The 22,540-nt window shown below is 44.8% G+C and overlaps 1 protein-coding gene across 1 annotated transcript; it reads right to left on the bottom strand.

The window, feature by feature from the left end:
• Positions 1–8: 8 nt before the first annotated feature.
• xkr6a (XK, Kell blood group complex subunit-related family, member 6a) lies at positions 9–16,955 on the bottom strand. Its single transcript, XM_033615452.2, has 4 exons — positions 15,476–16,955; positions 10,226–10,422; positions 9,101–9,518; positions 9–8,984 (listed from the first exon to the last, which is right to left on the bottom strand). Exons 1-4 carry the CDS (start codon positions 16,060–16,062, stop codon positions 8,480–8,482), a joined length of 1,707 nt encoding a protein of 568 aa, XP_033471343.1. The 5' UTR covers positions 16,063–16,955; the 3' UTR covers positions 9–8,479.
• Positions 16,956–22,540: the final 5,585 nt, after the last annotated feature.

Below are 22,540 nucleotides of genomic sequence, written 5' to 3'. Positions count from 1 at the left end.
GACACACATTTGGAAAAATTAATTTATATTCCTTTATATTTTTTTTTCTCCATCGCAGTCACAACATTACAATGTAATAAAATGGTAAATATATAAAATCAAACTCAATACTGACGCATATACATTTCTGTATCGTGTTCAAAACCAAATGAACTGTACATGTTTTCATTTATATCTGTTTTTACATCATTTAAAATCTGTCATAATTTCTATGTAGTCATCTGTATTATTGTAAATCTTTGTCTCTTCACAGATAAATAGACTTTATTTTCAGGAGGTATTGTAACAAAAATAACACATTTCCTAATGCTGGCCACATGGAGCCATTGAAAATATCATTCAACTCTTCCCCCAGAATGCTTTAACACTATCGCAGACACAGAATACACAGACAAACAAGAGATACACAATGTGTCTCCTCGTTTCTCTCCCGTCTCTTTGTGGTTGGTCAGAAACATTCGGTGTGAATTCGGGAATCGCTCCCAAAGACCAGAAGATTCCTGAATGGTGTTTTTATGAGCTGACGCAGGAGCGGTTTGAACACGGTCGATGACGGCAGCCATCACTTCTACAGTGAAGACGGGAGGTGTTAGACAGACAGCTCCTGCTCTCACTAGTACTTCTCTTTGAACATTTCCTCCTTCAAGTTTGAAAAATGTGCTTATGTATTGAACTGTTAGCATGTAGCTACACACTGCAAATATGACCATCTCATCAAAAATGTCCATTTTAACAAAAAAGGCTCCTACATTGCTTTTTAAACTTATTTTTGCTTAAAGGGTTAGTTCCCCCAAATGGCAAGAAATCCTTTTTTCCAACTTGCTTAGTGGTGTGAAGCCAAGTAGACAGCTTTGGTTTTATTTGTCCAGGTTTGAATATATATGTTGCTAAGATTTTGGCGTCCACCCAACTACAGTTTGTGGTGCTTGTAGCATTAATGGGACACTTCACCCTAAAATCAAATCTACTCAATCCGCAGACCTCGTTGTGAGCAGTTTCCTGTAGGGACTCGTTTCTTTCTCCTGAGCTACACCCGCTAACTGTATCACTGTGCAGAAGGAAGAGTGCATCTACTGCTAGCTTACTTAGCATGACTGAGCTAGCTAACATAACAGCTCAGCTAAGGAGGGTGCCATTAATGTTTACATTTCTTGCTGTCACAAATACGAGCTTCTCATCCATGAGTAGAAATTGATTTTGGGGTGAATTTACTCTTTAAAAGAATGCACTAAATATGAAGCTAGAGCTTGGAGATGTTTAGCTTAGCTTAGCTTAGCATAATGACTGGAAGTAGGTGGAAACAGCTAGCTTTTTAAACTTTGCCAGGCTATCTGTTCCCCCTGCTTCTACTCTTTGTGCTAAGCTAACCAGCTGCTAGCTCCGGTTAGCATTAACAACAATATGCAAGTTTAAAATGGACATTTAAATAAACACAACGATTTCTTCACTAATCATTGCTTACGGTGATGGTCTTATTTTGCAGGATAATCAAAACATTTTTTTTGTGTTTATGAGGAATGTCAGAGACAAATATTGCCTATCATTATTCATCTACTCATCCTACAGAACCAGAGCTCAGCTGTCTAGCAAACCACCTCCCCAAACTTCATCCTGCCTACAGATCTAATATCAGTGTGCTTATACTCAAGACGACACGATGGCACAGACTCCTACGAAAACACAGTTTCCAGTCAAGCCATATTTTTCTTCTCTCATTTTACATTCTGGATATTTATAAGGAACATTTACTATCAGTACATTTTGAAAGAGCCATCTAACCAACTCATCGAACATAGATCCAACTGAGGATTACCAGAAAAAGGTATTTACAATCAAAATGCCAACCACGAGAAAATAAAAGGTACTTTTTGCACATCAAAATCTCTAGAGCTACTTTTTTTCCCAAGCTGAAGAACACAGTAGAAAAAGCATGACCCGACAAAATAAAAGCCCATGGTACATCTTATAGATACATCCACGTTAAGGTTTAGTTTGACCCTGCCCTGTGCTTATAGTAGCCACACCTGAGTCACACCCCTGAAATCCCTCCCGCTCTTTCACCATGATTGAATTTGAGTATTTGTGCCAAACCACTTCGCTTCTGAAAGGAAAGGATTTCAGTCGTCATCGGACTCAGATCTGGTAGAAACTGGTCTGAGATCAGAAACAGCTTAGCATCTGGCCTCCAGTTCTACAAAACCATGATGAGTAATAATAATTTCACAGCTCTGGACCAAGCAAGTAAAACTTTGGCTAAAAAGAGCATATGAAGCATTACTGACACATACGGCACTCTCTCACACACACGCACACACACTCGCACTCACACAGCCTAACCACAGGCCTCATATGCTTTGCAGACCCTGATAGTGGAATATTTTATCCAGAGAACAAAAATATAACTTTCTGTTTTTACTTTTCACAATCAGATGCACATTCCTCTGTCGGGAGGTTGCATCATCCTGGTTACCCCCTAAAGTTACATCCCTCCCGACCAATTTGAACCCCTCAACAGACGAACTTGAAAGAGAAAAATGTAATCTAAGTCCATAGAAATGATATGCAAGATTAGCAAATGATCATAAACAAATGCAAAAAGGGAAGTTTGCATTGTTGCACGTTAACACTTCATGCTTTCTTCTCCTCGTATTTGCAAACAAAGAAAAACAGCAAAAGAAACAAACAAATAAGAATACACGAGAACAGTGATGTGGTATTTTTTTGTAAAGGTTATCCAAGCCCAGAACCTTTCTGTCTGTGACCTTGCATAGCTGTGGATGTGGAGCCATACAATAACACTGACTGGATTTTCCTACAGAGCGGGCCTGGCTAAGGCTCTGGGTTTTTGGGTGAAGGATGTTTCATGAATAGCGTGCAGACTCAACTGTAGATTGTGGATCTATGATTTTGTGACTAGATATGACAGGTAGTCTGGATTAAACACAAAATGAAGAAGATATGATACCTGCAGTTTGATGATGAGGCTACAGCTGAGTCTGAACGCCACACATGAATACTTCCGCATCAACTGTATTTTTTGGTTGTGTCAGACCTGATCTGTGTTTAACCTGAACTCTGATTGGCAGGAGCTCTGGGTGCAAAGGGGCCATGGTTTGGGGTGAAAAGGTCAGAGGTCAGTGTTAGGGAGAAGCTAGCAGGACAGCTGTTCTGGAACATAAATCTCCCTTTAACAACCCAGAAGCACATACAAAGCTGTGACTCTTCAAACCTTTAAGCCTCTGCGTCGTCCGCTTATTTTCCCTCGAGTCTAAAACATTCATGCAAGAAATTCACGAGCACAATCTGAACAGAAAATGTCTGACTGTGTTCTCTAGGTATTTTTTTTCAGACAATGTGCTATAACAGTGTGCCGTTCTCCTTTGATTTCTGTGCTCTGACACACTGAACCCATGCTTAATGTACAGTGCATGTCCACGTTAGAGTGTACCAAAACTTAGCACCACCTTCCTCAAGTTCATCTCAAATCTCCACCCTTAAAAAATGTTCCACCTCCACTTCTGTCGAGCAGATAAGGCATTGTTGCTTTTATGTGTCACTTGGAGACAGAAGGTGTTGCTGTTTTTACGTACACTCTCTACACGAGGGAACCTAGATTGATTGAATGACACGATTCAATCAATCTGAAAGTGAAACACATATTTGGCTAAATTCTTCAAACCACTGTAACCACAACAATACAAAAACCATCCAGCTTTACTCAATAGCACCATATGAATATTGTTCCCAAATTATAAAGGGGTAAGGGATTATTGGACATTAGTGTGAGAGTGTGTGTTTGTGTATGTGCGGTGAGGTAGGGACACAGCCCATGTTGTTACACTATTTTTTGTGTACTAAGCATATCTCCCTGCTGTGGAGGAAAACCCTGTGTGTGTGTGTGTGTGTGTGTGTGTGTGTGTTTGTGTGGTGTATGTGTTGTGAGCGTGTACACTAAGCACATCTCCTCGCATCGGAGACTTGCATAGCTTCTGCAGGACAGGAAGAGCAGTTGTCCGTTTGGACGGAGCCTTTGGCACAGCCTTGGCCGATAACTGAAGGCAGTACTCAAGTTGCACCATAGAATTCAAAGAGACAATCTGCCCTTATTGCACCATTAAGTACATGTGTGTTTCATATTTGCACCATATGAAGTGGGATTAGCAGCCAATTGACTCTGTAGCTTGAGTGTGTTGCACCATATGAACACCGATGCTGCTGCTTCTGTTGCGAGTTCGCACCTACTGAATCTAGTTTGCAGCAAATTAACTGATTTGTCTTTTTTTTTTTTTTTTTAAATCGGCTAGCACCACGGAAAAGTAATGTAAGCTCACTCGTTGTTCACGTTAGTCTAACTTAAATGGGATACTTCAACATTTTTAGTGTTGTCTTCTTTTTTCACTTGGCAGCAACAAATTTTCCAATTACAATTCCCATCTTCACCCCGGTAAGTTTTGCTAGATAAATCTCAGGGGTCGATTAAAGGACCAGTGTGAGGGATTTAGTGACATCTAGTGGTGAGGTTGCAGAACTGAAACTTCTCCTATGTGCCAAGTGTGTAGCTAAACTATGGTGGCCGACATGAAAATGCGAATGGCCCTATGTAGAGCCAGTGTTTAATTTATCTGTTTTGAGTTACTTTAAAAACAACATGGCAGACTTCCAAGGTTACAAAAACACAACGATTCTTGTTTTCAGGTAATTATACACTAATGAAAACATTGGTTTAAGAGTTATACACAATTTCTGCCAATAATTGCCCTTAAATCCTACACACTGGACCTTCAAAAGAATAGGACACTGGACTTTGCTTTGATTTAAATGGGAACTCCACAGATTTTATATATTAAAGTTTGTTAACAGCTCTTGGGGAGTATGACTAATTACCTAAATTGATGTCACTTGAGTCAGCGTCAGTTGGGACTTGAAACTACAAGTTTGAATACTACAAAGATCTGCAGGTCTGGATTCCCTCTTTGTACCCTGCTCCTAGTAGCTGTACAAGTAAAACACACTCAATTCTCCAACTGAACTGTCAGTGGTCAAGTTGCATTGTGGGTAATGCAGGTGCCAGGTTTTAATATTTTTTAACTGTCGACTTTGAGTCAGACAATGTCATAAGAGTGAATACTGAATGAATGAATACTGGCTTGATCCTTTCTGCCTGCTTTGTCTTCGTTTAGGTCCAATAGAATATTCATTACCTCCACCAAGGACCGAAGGTTTTCAGTTTGGTTTGTTTGTTTGTCAGCAGGATTACAGAAAACCTACTAGCCCGATTTTCAGGAAGGGTCGAAGGGTGTAGAATGGGCCAAAGAAGAACCCATAACATATTGGAGCAGATACAAATCACTTTTGTTAACATTGCGACTTAGAATATTTGGCCTTGGTGGAGGTTTGCCCTCTCCGAGTGCCCTTTAAGCTCATATAGAATCGTTGTCAGATTATTCTTGTCAATGAACTACTCAAGTTTTTGCTTCATCACTGAGATTTAATTACATTTGGTGGTCAATTTTACTGATTGAAAACTAGCTTGCTTTTAACATTGGTTCAATTCCAACAATTTGACACACCTGGACAAGAGAAATGTTGAAGTACCCCTTTATAACACTCTTTACACTCTCAAATGCAACATTTTTCCCTTTCACCTGCGCAATCCTCTTGGATGGCAGCTATAATAAGAAGCTTGTGTGTGTTTTTGTTCATAGTTTCTAACCGCACCATCTGAAATGGCTGATGGCTGGGTTTCACCTGCTCTACCAATAACGTGGGACGGGAGAAAAAGTGTGGAGTGTTGGCCGGCAAAAACACTTTCACCCCATTCCAAACACTTGTTTCCACTCATTGCCATGCAAGTGTTAAGGCGGCCCCCCCTGACGGCATGTGATTTCAGGAGCAACGTTCCTGTCGACGGGCTGATGACTGATATCTCGGCTCATTTGTTGTCGCCTGCCAATGTAACAGCTTGGATTACAGGGATAAACAAACAAAAAAATAAATAATGAGCCATACATCACAGCTCAGCCGTGGGTGGCTTTGGAGGAGTTGATGCTGGACTCGTTACAGGAGGAGACAAGTCACTGAGAGGGGTTGTGACGATTAAAGTCCAAAACTGTTTTATGTCAGTTTCAGTGGCAGCACCCTGTTAGCGTGGGACCAACATGATTAAGACATCACACGCAGAAATATGTAGTAGACATAGCTCAAAAATAATTAGTCTTGCATTTGCTCTTCCTGTTGGAGACGATTTCTCATTTCGTCATTGTCTAGCAAACAGACACGACTGAGCATTTTCTGTGGACGGAATCTATGCCGAAAGAAACCTCCCATGACCCCTCGAAGCATAACAGGAAATGATGGAGATGAACTGTTTGACCCCTAGACGGCATACACACATACCAAACAGTGTGATAAGCATGTACTGCCTTCCTGTATTAATCATATTTACTCTATGATATAACAGTACATCAGTAATACTGGCAACTTTATTTGTTTATCTGGAAGATAATGGTGCCACTGTGTTTTTGATTCGTCTCTGTTTGACTTTAAAATGTGACCTTATTGGCGATGGAAATAGATTGGCACATTGACTAGTGTACACGTTTAGCAATAACAACTGTAGCATTAAAAGCAGCCATCTGTTCTTAGTAGATCTTTAGCTTTAGCGCCATGCTAACACCTTAGCATACAAGGTGTTAGCTCCGTGCTAACACCTTAGCATTCAAGGTGTCAGCTTCATGCTAATGTCCTCAGCATACAGTGTGTTAGCTCCGTGCTAAAACCTTAGCATACAAGGTGTTGGCTCCGTGCTAATACCTTAGTATGTAATGTGTTGGCTCCGTGCTAATACTTAGCAGACAAGGTGTTGAGTTAGGCTTCTTGGCAATTAAAAAGATTATTGTTTTAGTAGATGGCCTGTAGAACTGTATCTTAGCTAATATCTCTGTTATCTAGGCCAGTATAGCTGATGTAGCTGGTTTTGCTTTGAAACATTTTTCAGACTCTAATTCTTCCAATTAACAGTCATTTTGGAACGGTCATTTTTTAGTTCCACATAGTTTGAAGGTGGCATCCATTCAGGAGCAATAACAAAGCATTATTTTTAGGGATGTCCTGAGCCAGTCTCAAAGATCAGTATTGGGGCCGATCAAGGTATTTTTTAACTGATCGAGATCAGCTATATTGAGCTTATAAAGCCCGATCCGATCCTTTATTTCACGTAAGTGCGCACTGTGCTGCTGTATTATCTGGAAAAATAAAAGTATCGGATCGGGACATGGTATCGGCAGATTTTCAATATTAATGACTCAGATCGGGATCAGGGTTAAAAAATCTTGATCAGGACATCCCGAAATATTTTAGAGTTACTTGGTCTTAATTTGAGCCACTACAACTTGTCATAGTCTAATTTTTAGAGCTAATGTTAGCAACTGTAGCCTAGGCTAATGTATGTTTAAGTCTTTGCATTCTTAAAGGAATAGTTTGACATTTTGGGAAATACGTTAGAGTGATTAAATGCCCTTCATCCCTCCTTTCTCTAACTTTAAACAGAGCTAAGCTAGCTGTTTCCTACAACTTTCAGTTTTCATGCTAAGCTAAGCTAAGCTAATCAACTCCTTGTTTTAGTGTACAAACATGAGAGAGAAAAATCTTCTTGTCAAACTCTGGCAATAGTTGTATTTCCCAAAATGTTAAACTATTCCTGTAGCACAAACTGTGAGTGAAATTTTGCGCCTTAGATGCCAATACTCTCTCTGTCTCCATCTTTCCCATCATGCTCTGCAACTCTACTCCATCAACCAACCCTCAAAATCCTCTGTGTCCAACTGTTTTGTCCCCAGTCGACAACAATGTGACAGCATATAAAAAAACATCCCCGCTGTACATAGAAAATATATACACTACCTTTTGACTAGACTAACGACAACATGTTCACAACTCCTTTTATTTAAAGTGACGTTTGTTCTTTCTTTGTGTCACGTCTTCTTATTCTACCGAAACCCGTGAAAGTGTGAGCGACGCAACAAAATGGCATGCGGTGGTCAAAGACTCCGGTGTGAAGCTGCGCTCATTTTTCAGATTATTTTTGTTTGTTTGTTTTTTCTTCACAGCGGAGAGCGAACGTGTGATATTAAATCATGAGAACAGACGAAGAGTGAACAGAGGAGTTGGAAATAGAGAGACAGAAGGATAAAGAGAGAAAGAGATGGACTCGCGCTGAAGCAGCTTGTTGAGTCATGGCCATGGGACTTACGGGTCAAAGGTTCCCGCAAGGAACGTGTGTGTGTTTGTGAGTGTGTGTGTGTGTGTGTGTGTGTGTGACAAGATGCTTTTGTGTCTGTGTGCTATCATCAAGTGCGATGTTGTGCATGTGAGAATGTGTTTCTAAATCTTCTCTAACTCTGAACATCCTTGTATACATACATGTCTTTTTCTGGCGCTCACGTGTACCGATGTGTGTGTTGATGTGTGTGTCTGTGTGTCAGAGTGAGGACTCATACTGCAACAGTTCATACAGTAGGGGTCCATCACGGTAGCGGATGCCCACAGCAGCTGGCGTTATGTACTGCAGAATGTTTATAGTCCTCCGCAGGCGCCTGTCTACGTAGTGGGCGTCCCATGCTGGGTAACGCTTCCTGGGCATGTCGATCTTTATTAGCGGGCCTTCGGGCTTGGTGGTGATGGGCGCCGACCTCACCTGGAAGACGGGAAGACACGACTCAGCCACATCCTCTTCCGTCTGTGACTTGGCCATGTGGGCTGGAGTGGGTGGGGCACTGGGCGGGGCTGACGGGGGGAGGGGCAGACCCCAAAGCAGCTGGGCGCAGCAGGACGAGGCGGGGCTTGGCTGGAGGTGGGCGGTGGCAGGGTGCAGGAAGCCGTAGTACAGCAGCATGACCAGGACGCCGCCAGCGAATGTCAGGTAGACACTGCACAGTGCTGGGATAGCGTAGGCGTCCGTCAACACTGGGTCTCTGTAGGCGTACCTGCAGGATGGTGGTGACAGAGGGTTGTAACTTTTTTATTTTAATAAACATGATACTCTATATGTCGCATCCACGTTCAGGACGCAAGAAAATGCAAATTACTTGGTGTAACTCACCACAGCCCAGTGAGGATGCTGTTCTCGGCCAACACCACGGTGTAGTACGCCACCATTCTGTGCCGCGTCCGGCCCTCTTTCACATTAAACCAGCAGAAGATGTAGACGATGCCGACCACCATGTTGAAGAGCACCTCCTCCCACTTGGACATACAGAAGTCAGTGCCTCCATGCACCACCCAGAAGGCCATGGCGCACCAGTGGACCACCACAAAGATGCCAAAGTAGATGTGAAAGAGGGAGGCGAAGAGGGCGAGCGAGAGGACACGGGACGAGATGGTGAAGAGGCGCCAGAAGAGGTGCAGAAGCGCCCCGCGGTAGCTCATGTTGCGCTGGTCGTCACGAGAATCTCGCAGGAGTTTGTGGTAGGAGGCCAGAACCCAGGCGAGAGACAGGAGGGAGCCAAGGGAGGAGATGCCTACAGAGAGACAGAGGAGGGTTTCAGAGGAGGATGATGATCTTTTGTTTCTGAGTGAATCAATCACAGCAAAGTAGTTTGAAGGTTCGTGAAACAAAAAAGCACACCGGCACAAAATGATCATGAGTCAATGAGGGTGTTTGTGTTGAGCACATTCTTAAATAAGAGATAGTGTGTGACACGACAGAAACATTTGGTCATGACGCTTAATGGTATGAGTCCGAAATAAAAAGTTATTTTTGATGTCCCAGCTGCTGTGTGCATCCGCCCCCTGTGCTAGTCACATATTTGCATTTAGGTAGAAGGTGTCCCAAAACTCTCGAGTGATAGGGATGAATAACACCAGTGGGTGGCCGCCTAGATGATACATATCTTGGATGAATAAGGCAGAGGAGGCTGATGGAGTTTGGCTATCACATCCCCCGGACACCTATGATTGTGCTTTCTTTCTACCTGAACAAAAAAACCCTGTGAAAATCCTAACGCAGCACCATCTGCAGCCACAAATTACTGAGCATGATGTGTGCAAATTGCTAATTACTGTTTGTGCAGCTGCTGATTTGTATGTGCTTTGTGGGCTACATGAAAACATGGTGTTATGTTTGTTAACGTGGCAGGGAGTTGGTAGTGTTCAAGTGGAGCTGGTTTCTCTGGCTCCTCAGATGAAGTGAAGTCAGTCTGTCCGGTGTTATCTGTGCTCCACCTACACTGCAGCGTCTCGGCTCGGTTCTCCTGGATCATGATGCAGAGCTGCAGAACCAGCTGAGGCGCAGACTCCAGGAAAGTCTCCAGCAGCCGCAGCATGTTGACATCTGCATACTCGAACATCATGGCCCAGTACCAGCGCCGTTGGTGTTCCTTCTGTCGGCGCGACATAACTCCTAGGTACAGCGTCCTGATGTACCTGCAGGGGTCAGAGGTAACAACGCTTTAAGTAATAATACTTACCACTACTACTATTACCATTAATGCTTGATAAGATAATAATCTGATCATCTGACTTGGTTAACTCCACCTGATGAAAAGTAATGCCATGGGGGAAGGTTTGTTTAAACACTGAGGGGGATTTGGGGGCCCTCTGCCATACATTTTAAGCGTCAAACACTTAATTTCCTGCATTCTGGTGAATTTTATGCATCAATTTATGGCGTAAGTATCTTTAATTTTGTCAAGATAAAAGTCCTCTACTGCTTTCATGTTTTTCTTTGGGGGGGGGGGGTTCTCTCAAACAAGATGATAGTAACCTGAAGAACTTTCAGGTTTTACGGTGGCTCGATAAAGCAATATGAATATTACCGCTGTAAATTATAGTGTCCATTTTCACTATTTTCAGGAAAACAATCAACAGAATAATCAGTGATGAAAACAGTCAATAGCTGTTGCCCTAATTCACATTGTACAGGAAATATCACAATAACTAACAAACTGAACATTTCAGAAATATCATGTGAGTGCACCTCTGGCTAACAGAATTTATAGCTATGACCTATCGCCCTGCTGAACTCACACTAAAAATATTTCTAGGTTTCGTGATGGTCTGATCGTGTGTAGAAGCTGTTTAAGAACAGACAAGCATGACAAAATCCTGATCCATACATACAGAGAGAAACTACTGTACATGTGGGTGGGATGTAGGCAGTGCTTTCAATTAAAATGCCTGAGGGCACTTACAGTGAATGTGTGTGTGTGTGTGTGTGTGTGTGTGCACATGTATGCAAATGTACTCTAATGATAGCCTCCCACTTCCCTGCGAGTGCATTACTACTTCACGTGCATGGGTGTCATTGCGTGTGTGCATGCGCTCCTACATTATGCATGACTCTGTATGTACAGCTATTACATCCATCTGGGTTGAAACATACAAGCTTAATTCAAAAAACATAAATAATGCACCATCCATAGCCTCCATGTGCATGCACACCACTCAGGTTAGACTGGCTCACAGCAGTCTGGCTTCGTGCAGATGCCGGGCATGCGCAGACACGTGGGCTATCCAACATGGGAGCATTCATGGCTAATTAACAATCTAGTGGCACATTGAGGAGAGAGGAGGGTTTCTGCTGTCTGAGAACTCAAATGAGCACTGCAGTATCATACTTAGTACAAGTTTCTTCACCATGGACAACCTACAATGTACAATGTGTGTTCTCGCCAGACAAGCCAAAGTGCTTGTCCATCGTCTGTGGGATAAACCCAGAGATTAAGACGATTCTTAGGACTTGGAACACCAAGGCAGAGGAGTTTGTGAACCTCCCACAGACAGCATTAATGTCACCAATGAGGTTCCCATCTCTTAGACCTCCCCCCAACAAGCATGTGTAGTTGCCTGTAAGCACACAGAGGACTCTAATGGCAACATCCACATTCCTTTCTTGACTGCAAGGGTGGCAACTAAAAAGCACTCAACTGGGCTCAGGTATGGACTCACTTTCCCAATGGACACATGAATAGTTCTAAGCTGGCTTAAACTGGACTCCTGCAGGTTCAAGCCTTTGTCTGAACCCAGATTGCTGAGATCTAGAAGCTTACTGGCTGGGAAAAACCTCCAGGGAAAGACTCTAAACTGGTGAAGCAACGGTCCACTCTTCCTGCTGCTTTTCTCATCCACTGGATTGTCTGGATTCTGCTGGGTTAAGAAACAATTCACCAGCACCAGCACACCCGCCTTGAGTTCCACAAGTAAAGCACTAAACCATCCATTGACTTACCACCTGCTTGCCTACACCTCTTTAAGCCTCTATTTCTTTCCGCTGGGATGGACGGCTTTTGTCCTTTTCAAGTGAAGGCTGGTGGGCATACAGAGAGAAGATGGGGCCTCATGATATGGCAGTGCACCTGGATACCCTGGCAAGAGTCAGAGTCCAGAACTCTGGTTGCATCAGACGATCATGTCAGGACGGTGAAGATAAGATTCATCTCCACGCAAACTGCATTTTAGGTCACAAAATAAGACCTTCTGTAAAACTCCACGAACATTTTCAGAAAGTCTGTTTTTAGTGTTGATGTGTAGGAGGGGGAGTTTTTGGCAAGTAACATCAGTGCGTGCCGTTCCTCGTTCGTGAGGTGTGACAAATGAGGTGACATTTCATCCAATGGCAGACGTGACCAAAGTAATGCTGGCTCTAACTTTGCCAACAGGACTTTTTACATGTCTACACATATATGTACAGTTACTGTTCCACTATATTAAAGAACAGAGACGTCAGACTGTGTGCTTTTGTGGCAGAAATCTATTGATTATAATTCATTTCCTAACCTTAACCAAAAATTCCTGTTCTGAGAGAAAGCCCTTTACGAACTCTTCTCCCAGCAGCTCACTGCTCCAGGTAGCTTTCTGTTAACAGCTTCTTTTCACACTTCTGATTGGCCAACATCTTCTTCCTTGTCTTTGCGTGGTTTTAGGGTTTTGGTTTCAATTGTGTCTTTGCTTTTTCATTTGGACTGCTTGTGTGGACGATAACATTTTGAAGAATGAAGCAGAAAAAAACTTGTTTTCAAGAATACCCTTGTCCATGTGGACTGAGCCGAAGTGTCTACATGACCATGAGCCAACTTGGTTGTGCTTCCTGAACTTCCAAATGACAGCACTCCATCTTAGATTGTCACTCGTGGTCTTTCCATTGAGCCCATTTGCAACTCAAATGTGGGGCAGCTGTTAAAAAGCTTACATCAGGACTGGCTTAATGCATGTGAGCAACCAATCACAGGCTAATTAATAATCTACTGGCACAGTGAGAAAAGTTTCTGCTGCTTGAAAACTCTGATGTGGACCTTTTTATCAGCCCCATACATGACATGTGACACTCATTTTTTTACATGTGTATTCTGAGCGTGCTTTGCTGCACCGTATTGAATTTACACTAAAGCGTGAAAGCTATCCACCCTGACTTCCTGTGTTTTAATCGACACTCCGGGTAGAGAGCCATCCCATATATTCCGACATCCTTCTCATCCTACTCTCTATCCAGTGTACAGTATGTTAATACCTCTAAACAAACCATTTTAAAGCCAAATGAATGGATTGTGTCGCTTTAAAATAAGATACAAACACCAATATGCTGTTTGTCCTTGACTCAAGAACAGCGAAGGGTAAATAAGCAGCAGTGTTTGGCTTTTTAGAAATCCACAAACAGGAAGTCCTTGTTCAGTTTAAGGAGGCTTTGCTGTGCAGCGTAGCAGGCGACCCTGACAGCCACTTAATGCCCTAACATGGAGGGATGTGTTTTCAAACCATATGTACCAAATACAGTAGATCTTCCACCCCTCCACTCTCACTTCCGCTCCTCCTCTCACTCTCTTTTCTGCTCCCATCCCCCCCATTTACCCATTGTGCATGTGCAACCTTTTCTCCCTCCTCCTCCTCCTACTTCATCCCCACCCCTCCTCCTCCTCTCCACAGCCTCTCCATCTCTAAGCAATCTGTCTCAATCAGGCCATACCATTTCCTCCGCTACAAACATCCCCACTCCCTTCCCTCCTTCCCCCTGCCCCTTCCACTTCCTCCAGGTGGGAGAGTCCATTCTGCAGGATGAGGGGGTGACAACTGGGTGGGGTGCACGGAGGTAGAGGAGGGATGTGTGCATGTGTGTGGGGGTCGATTTAACCCTACAACCACGGAGAGGCTGAAGCAGAGGAGCCAAGTTACACACCAGGATGTAAACACACACACACACACACACACACACGCACACACACACTTTATACTCTCTGCTGCCTGCCCAGAGGCAAGTGGACACCATTAAGGAGTCTTCTTGGAGAGAGGGGTGGGGAGGGAATGAGAGTGAACATTGTCCTTGTATAGAAGGCTAGGAGGCTGAAGACAGCACACTCCTGCTACTACTACTACTACTACTACTACTACTACTACTACTTCTGTCACACACACCAAAGCAAACACACACACACACACACACACACACACATAAGTCTGTGAAACAAGTCTCAAAGAGAGCAAAAAACCTGCAGTTGCAATAGAAAGACGTGTGTGTGTGTGTGTGTTTTTTTCCCGCCAGTGCTTTTAGCACCACAATTAGCACCTACCCTTGTCCAACTGTGTGTATATGTGTGTGTGTGTGTGTGTGTGTATATATGTGTGTGTGTGACAGAGAGAGAAAAGGAGAGAGAGAGAGAGGGGGGGACATGTTGCCAGAAGCGCAGATGCTTTTCCTCTTTGTACTCTCCATGCATGCTGACACTCATGGGAAGGGCCGTGACACCGTTTTTCCACCGGTCTCACACACACACACACACACACACACACACACACACACTTAACACAGACACACGCTGACAGGCATGCACACACACATGTACATACACATTCACACATACACAAATGTGCAAAAATGCACAGCCCTGACTTCTCTGTTCTCTCGCTCATGGTGCTGGAGGAAATCAGCACCATGGACAGCGTTTCAAATCTAAAAGCACACTGTGGATGTGTCTAATATCTGATCCCAAAATATATAAAACTTTAATAACTACAGATGTAGAAGAAGGTATCAGAGACTTTTGCACCTCTCAGCTATAGATGCTGCTCTTTACAGCTGGAGACTGGACAGTATGAGTTGCACGATGACCCATAAAAGGAAAGAAACTCAAAGAAGTTAGCCTGTAAAAGTTGGATCACTGACTGTCTCTCTGTGTCCCCCTCACTGCCTCTCTGACTGTCTCTCTTAATATCTATCTGTCAGTCCCAGATAGTAACTGAAACGCTGGGGAGGTCAGAGAGAGCCTTTCCCTGTCCTGCTCTTGCTCTTCCTCTCCCGCCTGTCAGTGTGAAGCAGGCTTTGCTTTCTCCTGGCTGCATGGAGTAGACACCACTCTACCCATTAGCAACATTAAGTTTGTGTGTGTGAGAGAGAGGAAGATGATGTGAGAGAGAGGGAGATGAAGGGGGGGAGTGTGGTGACAGGTTGGGATCAGGTGTGTGTTTGTTTGTGCCCCACCGCCCCTACCTCCACACTTGTCCCAGCTGGAGGATGTGTATGGTGGCCTGCCACAGCCAGATGGTGGCCAGCTGCAGGCGGTCCCTGCCGGGGTACAGGCACCCCAGAGCCACCGCGCCCCGCTTGGTCAGCCCCTCCACCTCCCCGAGCCCCCCGCCGGTGTAGTCCTGCACGAACCAGCGAAAACTCAGAATCTGGACCAGCACGGACGGCACCAGCACGAAGAAGAGAGTGAGGCCGAACCAGAGGTAGTCCTGCCTCTGGTAGTAGTCCATCGCCAGGCACAGGTCCGTGCCAACGTCCCAGAAGAAGACGAGGAGGGCGAGGATGATCCAGAGGCAGTCCAGCCACAGCTGCTCCCGGGGCGGGCAGTGAGTCTCCCGGATGCCGACCCCTCCGGCAGGCTGGCCCCCACCAAGCACAGAGCCGAGGCAAGCGGAGCGGCAGCCCCAGTAGCACGCGGAGGAGCGGCAGCACTGACAGATGTGGATCGCGGCAGAGTCCAGCGGCTCCTCAGCGTCAACATCGTACAGCTGGGCGAAACCGCCGCCGCCGCACCCGACCCCGGCTTTGCCGCCGTCCGACTGCGCGGCCATGTTCCCCTTCCCGCTCCTGCCCTCCTGTGATATGCACGACAACCGCACCGTTGTGCTTTCTCGCGGGGCGCGGATACCACGTCACTTCCCAGATACCTGCTGTCCCCTTCCCTCTCGCGCCGCGGCGACTGCTGTGTCTCTTTCCCGCCCGGGGCGCGAGGAGCCATCAGAGCCAGCGGCCGCGAGACGGCGGCTCCCCTTCTTCCTCGTCCGGTCGAGACACCGCCACCGGGCGCTCACGAGCAGCAGCGGAATCCGTTCCCGTTCTAGTCCAGCAGCCCTGCATCATCCCGTCCTGCGCGCGCGGTCATCTAGGGCGACGGGAGGCTATGACGTAATGCATCTCCCGCTGTTCTTAAGACGTGTCAGTGGATGTGTGTGTGTGTGTGTGTGTGTGTGCGTGTGTGTGGGCGCGCACCGGACTCCAGTCTATTCTCTCAAACCACGACTCGTGCAAATATAAACCTCCCTGGTCAGTCAACCGGAGGACCCCCGACTCCTGCCTCTCATCCCGCCCGCACTCTGGCTGCAGGTTCCCGGCATCCGCTGCAGCCTGTGTCCGCTCCGCTCCTTTCCGCAGCTCCAGCCCTCTGCAGCTCCAGCTTCCCCTCTTCACTTTCTCTCTCACACTCTCACTCCGCCCTCTACCGGATAAGAACCTCAACCCCGACTTCACAGCTGCACGCGGGCACGCGCACGTGCGTGCGCACAAGGGTCTTGCAATATGCTGTATAGGAATAGGATGATTGTTTTCCAATGAAATCAGCTAGTTTCCGCCAACAATTTGATTCCCACCGCGTGACACTCATCTCTCCATCAGCCACCATCCCCTCTCTCAATATTCTCCTCCATCCATTGCTTTCTCTGCACTTCCCACTTCTCCCTTTCCTCCTCAACACTCTCCATCCATCCCTCCATCATTCCCTCCAGTGGGCTGACTGCCCTGTGGCTCTGCCAGCCTAATCAGCCGTAACATATGTGTGTGCAGTGTATGTGTATGTGTGTGTGTGTGATCCCTGCTAGGCAAGCAGGGAGATAGAGAGGCGAGGATTTAGGAATGTGAGAAACTGGGATGGATGCTGTATGTGTGTGTGTGTGTGTGTGTGTGTGTGAGGAGGAACTGAGGGAGCTGGAAAGCTGAGAGCCGGATAGAGAAGGAGGGATGGATTTAGGAATTAGTGGAGAGATGAAAGGGGTGTGCTTGTGTGTGTGTGTGTGTGTGTGTGTGTGTGTGTGTGTGTGTGTCTGAGAAAGAGAGCGAAAGAGAAAAGATGATTCAAGCTGAAGCAGTTTGAAAGGATGAAAAGATTGACAGGAACAATGCTGTGAAAGACAGAAGAGGAGGAAAGACATCATTTTGAGGGGTGGAGGCACAAAAAGGATGATGAGAGGAGGGAAGATGATGTGAGTCAGGGTAGGAAAGGAATGGCAGAGAGGAAAATCAAAAGGAGTGTTAAGAAGAATGAAGTCTTGAGGGGGGACTAAATAAGGATTTCTTGGATATGATGAAGGTCAGGAGGAGGAAAACTAAGGGAAGTGATGGATCTGAAGGTCGGAGAAATGTTAAATTGAAGTGGAACACACGCACAGGCCACATCACCTGCCCTTTCACAAGCTTCCACACACACGCTTAATTTATTTTTCCCAAACACACACACACACACTCAGAATATGCAAGCATGCACTGCATATCTTCATCGCACACACACACTCTTGCTCCTCGTTCTCAGGAGCACGTCTCTGTGCAAGCACTTGCACTTTCTCTCCCTCCCTGTCCACTGGAGATTAGCCTCTCTGTTGTCATGACGACCGTGGCTGTGCAGCTGAAGGACAGGGAGGAAGTCGATGGTTGTATGGCTGTGTGTGTGTGTGTGTGTGTGTTTGTGTGCAAGCAGGAGACAATGAGAGTGAGCGACACCAACACTGGAGTTATTCAGCTCAGAATGTGGGCTTTTTCCCCCTGACATTTGGACTTAAGGCTAATTACACCGAGTCTTTCTAGAAATGCAGACACACATGACCTGAGCACCTGCAGAGGCATGTGTCAGCAGCAAACTGGGTAGAAGTTTGGTGCTATTGTCCAAAACTCATTCAGCTTTTCATGACTTAAATGGGATGCTTACAGTCAAGGTTGCACATTGTGCCATGTCTACACAAACATGCGAATCCAAACAAATCAAAACTTTTCCCCTGCTTTTGTTGTGAGTATGAGGCTCAGCAGGTCATCTTGGAAGGACAACTTCATACAAATAATGTACAAAAACATTATGTGTATGCAGTAAAAACCAAACCTCCTCTTATGAATCATGGGTTGCAGCTGCAGTCTCCACTATACAATATTTATCCGAATGAATTAGCAAAAACGCCGGAGGACTCCACATCAAATGCTTCCTGTGTGCGGATGATTTGGTCGTGCTGCTCAAGACAAAAGCAGGCAGCAGCAGCAGCCCCTGGATCAGCAGTAAACTTCAAAAGATCAAAACAATGATCTTGCGCTGAGATGATTGGAACCACCACGGCACAAAACGGGAGTTTTAATCTGGCTGTGAATGACTGCGAGGACAAAGCGAGATAAGAACACCACAGATATGCGGAAATTTGTACATGTACAGCAGGGGCTTTGAGGGAGAACTCAATATGAGGCTGGTGAACTAAATAAGAGCCAATTAACTACAGAGGGGATTCAGTTTATTAACAAACCCTGACACAAAAAATCCTAAAATGTTGGGCAAATACAGCCCTAACTGAAGGTTAACTAGAGCTTTATTTGTGTCTGAATAGAGACCCCACAGTTGAAGATAATGTGAGCACAGTAGGGAGGACGACTGGAGAGGACACAGAGTACTTCCAACCCCTAAATAGAGTCTGACAGTGGTGGAGAAAGCATTCAGACCCAGTAGTGATCCCATGATGTAAAATAAATGTCACAAAAGTAGAACTGTTTTCCCCTCCATGCTTTTCTTTTCATTATTATTTTTGGAATTTGCCAACTTATGTGACTGAGGCTGAATGACTGATGAGCATCACCTGCATCTGCCTGAAAATGTTTGTGTGGCACAGAGAGAGAGTGAAGCAGGGTGCTGATATTTCTGTTGACCGCTAAAGTTCCCACCATCATACAGTCCAGTTCTGCAAGGCAATCTACATAAACGTATGTTTGAAAGTATGTTTCATCATAAAAGGATTAAATTAACACTCTCGAAGTGCAGCAAAGGCTTCATGTTTCCTCCTTGGATTCAGCGTGTCAGACAGATCCCTGTGCTCCCTGTGAAACAGCTACAGATCCTACACTGCTGATGCTTTGCTGGATTTGTGCATGTAAGACAATGGACCACTCAGCCACTTTGGACGTTGACCGTGAGTAAATATGAATGAAGTAAAAGAGCGCAGCACAATCCATCAAGATTGAATTAACCTGTGGAAAGAGTGGATCGCTTGTTTGTGCACATTAAAGGAGGAAAGTTGGATGTGGATGTCTCATGCATTTACTGCTAGTGCTCAAGCCTGATTTAGATAGTGGACTGTGGATTTGGAGACAGTATTGGATTGTTTATGTATGGAGTCAGATTTGTGCCAAAATAAAGTTGGCTGTGGATTGATGATGCAGATGTGGATGTGGATTTTGACATTTGCTCTCAAGAGTGAATAAAATAAAAGGTGTCATCATTGCTTTAAAGGAGCTCATGGAAAATGATGGTAATGTCTCACAAGTGCAAACTCATCTGGACATTTTGATGCAATTGCATGAGGTGTCAATTTCCCTGCACGTGTCACTGATGGAAATAATACCTGAGGTGGAAAAGGATAAACAAAAAGTGTGGTTTGCAAGCATCAATAATCATGTTTGGGTTTAAAAACCCCATTTTCGTGGTACTATCCCAGCTAGAAAAACAGCAATGTCTCAGTGGAAAACAACCACTTTTGTGGCACTACCACCCCTGTCTTTTGCTCTCAAACAGTGGCCTGTAGCTTGGCAGGCATCTAGGTGTCTGGCCATCCACCATCCCCTCTACCTCCTGATGACAAACTCGCTCATATACTTTGTCTCTTAAAAAATGTTGATATGATTCGTATGAAATGTACAAATCTAATATATTGTGGTTTGCAGAAATGTAAATTGACAATATTTTCCTCTGGCGACTGGGCTGAGCCTGAGTTTTTGTAAAATGTAGATATTAAACAGGGGAATGAAAAATACATTTTGCGCAGCAGAATATGTGAACGTCTTCCAAAACCTATGGGAATCTACTGACTGAAGGTCTAAGAAATGAATTATACAGGCATGTCATTCCATGTTCATTTTATTCTGCTCACAGAGGCACTTTTATACCTTTTTTCAATAGAAATTGACATATTGCCATTTAAATGCTTTGTCAGTGGAAGAAATCTACTGTTGTGCTGTCAGAGCTGATGTAAAGTTGGGTCTTTGGGGTGTTTGGAGTTCATTTGTAGGCACACAAATCCAGATGTGTGATGAGCGATGACCTGAAATGTGGCCGACTCTCTCCGCGGCATCAAACGAGTCGGTTCTAAGTTTAACGTGGTGACGAATCAGATAGAGCTGAAAACAGTTTGTGACAAAGACAGTCTGACTGTCTTTTCCCTCTACACCCTGAACAAAGAACATCTTAAGTGTAGATTACTTTCTTGCTCCTTTGGGGGGCAAGAATTAAGAACACTGCTGAGACTGGAGCAGGATGGGAAGAAGGTCCTGCAGCTCACTCTGAATTGAAGGACCTTTCATGGTTTGGTGCCAAGGTCAATGTGCAGTGCAGCGCTGCAGCAGGCTTGAATGAGTCGAGACATGAGGAACGCAAAGGTCCACTCAGGTCAGGTAGGATTTATTATTTATGAAGAGCTCGTATGAACACAGGTTGAACTGGTTGTATTTCAAAGGTACCTAAACACCATCAAACTAACTAAAAAAAGGACAAAATAAAAAGTTTAGGCATGAGGAGAGCAAAACTTTGTGCTTGAGCTCTTTTGACTGTATTATGTATGAATTCAAACATTATCATTGGTTGGTCGGACAGTGCTGCTGCATCATTCAGTGAAGACGAAAGCATTCAGATTGTGAAAAATGCATCTCGCGCAGTCGTCACGGAGACTGAGCCTGAACGGTTGGCTTGTTAAAGGCAGGCATTTACATTTTGAATGGCTTGTTGGATTTCTGCAAAAGTCAAAACAAGGAGTCTGAATGTACTGCAAGGCTGTTTTTGTGTCTCTCAGGGGTGAGCCTAGGTCTAGGGGGCAAAGAAGCCCATCCAGGCCTCCAACATGGCTGTTGAAACAGTTGACCTGCTTTACTTTCTAAAACCAGCTGCAATTGACCAGGGGAGTTGCAGGTGACACCATCAGCCGACTTGAGTCAAGCTCAGACCAGCCACTTCATACCACTGCAACTTTTCTCTGCAACGTTCTAAAATGGTTTTGTCTCATTGAGAATCTTTGGTCACCTCAAGGCTTGACTTACACAACACCAACCTCACGGGTGAAAGTCCAGAGTTTGTTTGACCCATTAACCACCACTCCCATCCTCCCTATAAGAACTTTCTCACTCTTTAAATTACGGTACTTGCGTTATAAACTGACACCACCCAGTTTGTATCAGAGAAGGTTGCCTCTTTGCGTCCATGTCTGATGCCGCTGTCCACTGGTAAAGTGGTGGTATATGACAAGTTGGGTTGTTGCCTGCTGCCTCTAAAACTGACATGCCTGGTGCGACTCATACAGCCATGAAAGGTGCCTCTGTGCGTTGGTGTCTCATGCTGAACATTTGCCTAGTTTGCCTTTTCTGCCTCCTCACCATCTGTTTCTACTTCTGTGGAGAAAAAAAGATTATGACTCAGGTTAATTGAAGAGTTGGTCCTGGCTGACCAGCGAACTCTGCGTTCCCTCAGCTGAAAACTGATTTGATTTTGGTTTAAATATCCGAATTAAGGTCCCTGACAGTTTAATTATGTCTCATATCTACTGGTATTTCCTAAGCATTAACATCTTACCCTTAGAAGTATTCCATTATGACACTTCTGTGTTGCTGCAGCCAACAAAGTACGGGGGCGCTTTGTCGTGGCTTAACACACAGCCCTACGCACAGCTCTGGTGTTGGACTGACTCAGAGAGGTTAACACCAAACTGTGCTTCAGAAGTCTTATATCATTAATAACCAGCGTGAGCCAGTGAGTAGTACACACGCATCACTCTACAGAGAGTCTCAGGCCTTGCTGTTCATGAAATCCATTTTGTTTAAAAAAAAGAGGTGATAGGAGTTAAATATATATAAAGTGTGAGGAGAAATAATATTAGTATTTGGTGATGGAACATGAAAAATGAAAAATGTCCTCGCCGCTGTGTCACTGACAGCAATTAGTCGGCAGTTATGACAGACAGTAGTGGGAGTTTGGAGGAGTGAGGCACACTGCAGCAAACAGTTTGACTCTGAAAGCGACAAAATGTAATAGACTCCACAATCTGCTGG

This window comes from Epinephelus lanceolatus, chromosome 24 (assembly GCF_041903045.1).
Source record: "Epinephelus lanceolatus isolate andai-2023 chromosome 24, ASM4190304v1, whole genome shotgun sequence".
NCBI classification, from domain to species: Eukaryota; Metazoa; Chordata; class Actinopteri; order Perciformes; family Serranidae; genus Epinephelus; species Epinephelus lanceolatus.
This window is presented reverse-complemented; position numbering and strand designations above follow the sequence as displayed.

What these genes read in the sequence shown, in the direction of transcription:
- xkr6a (XM_033615452.2), bottom strand. Translation starts at nt 16,062, where the DNA reads ATGGCCGCGCAGTCGGACGGCGGCAAAGCCGGGGTCGGGTGCGGCGGC. An exon ending in CAGCTGGGACAAGTGTGGAG is followed by an intron (nt 10,423 to 15,475) that starts GTAGGGGCGGTG and finishes TGACCCCTGCAG; the next exon opens with GTACATCAGGACGCTGTACC. An exon ending in AGCATCCTCACTGGGCTGTG is followed by an intron (nt 8,985 to 9,100) that starts GTGAGTTACACC and finishes ACCATCCTGCAG; the next exon opens with GTACGCCTACAGAGACCCAG.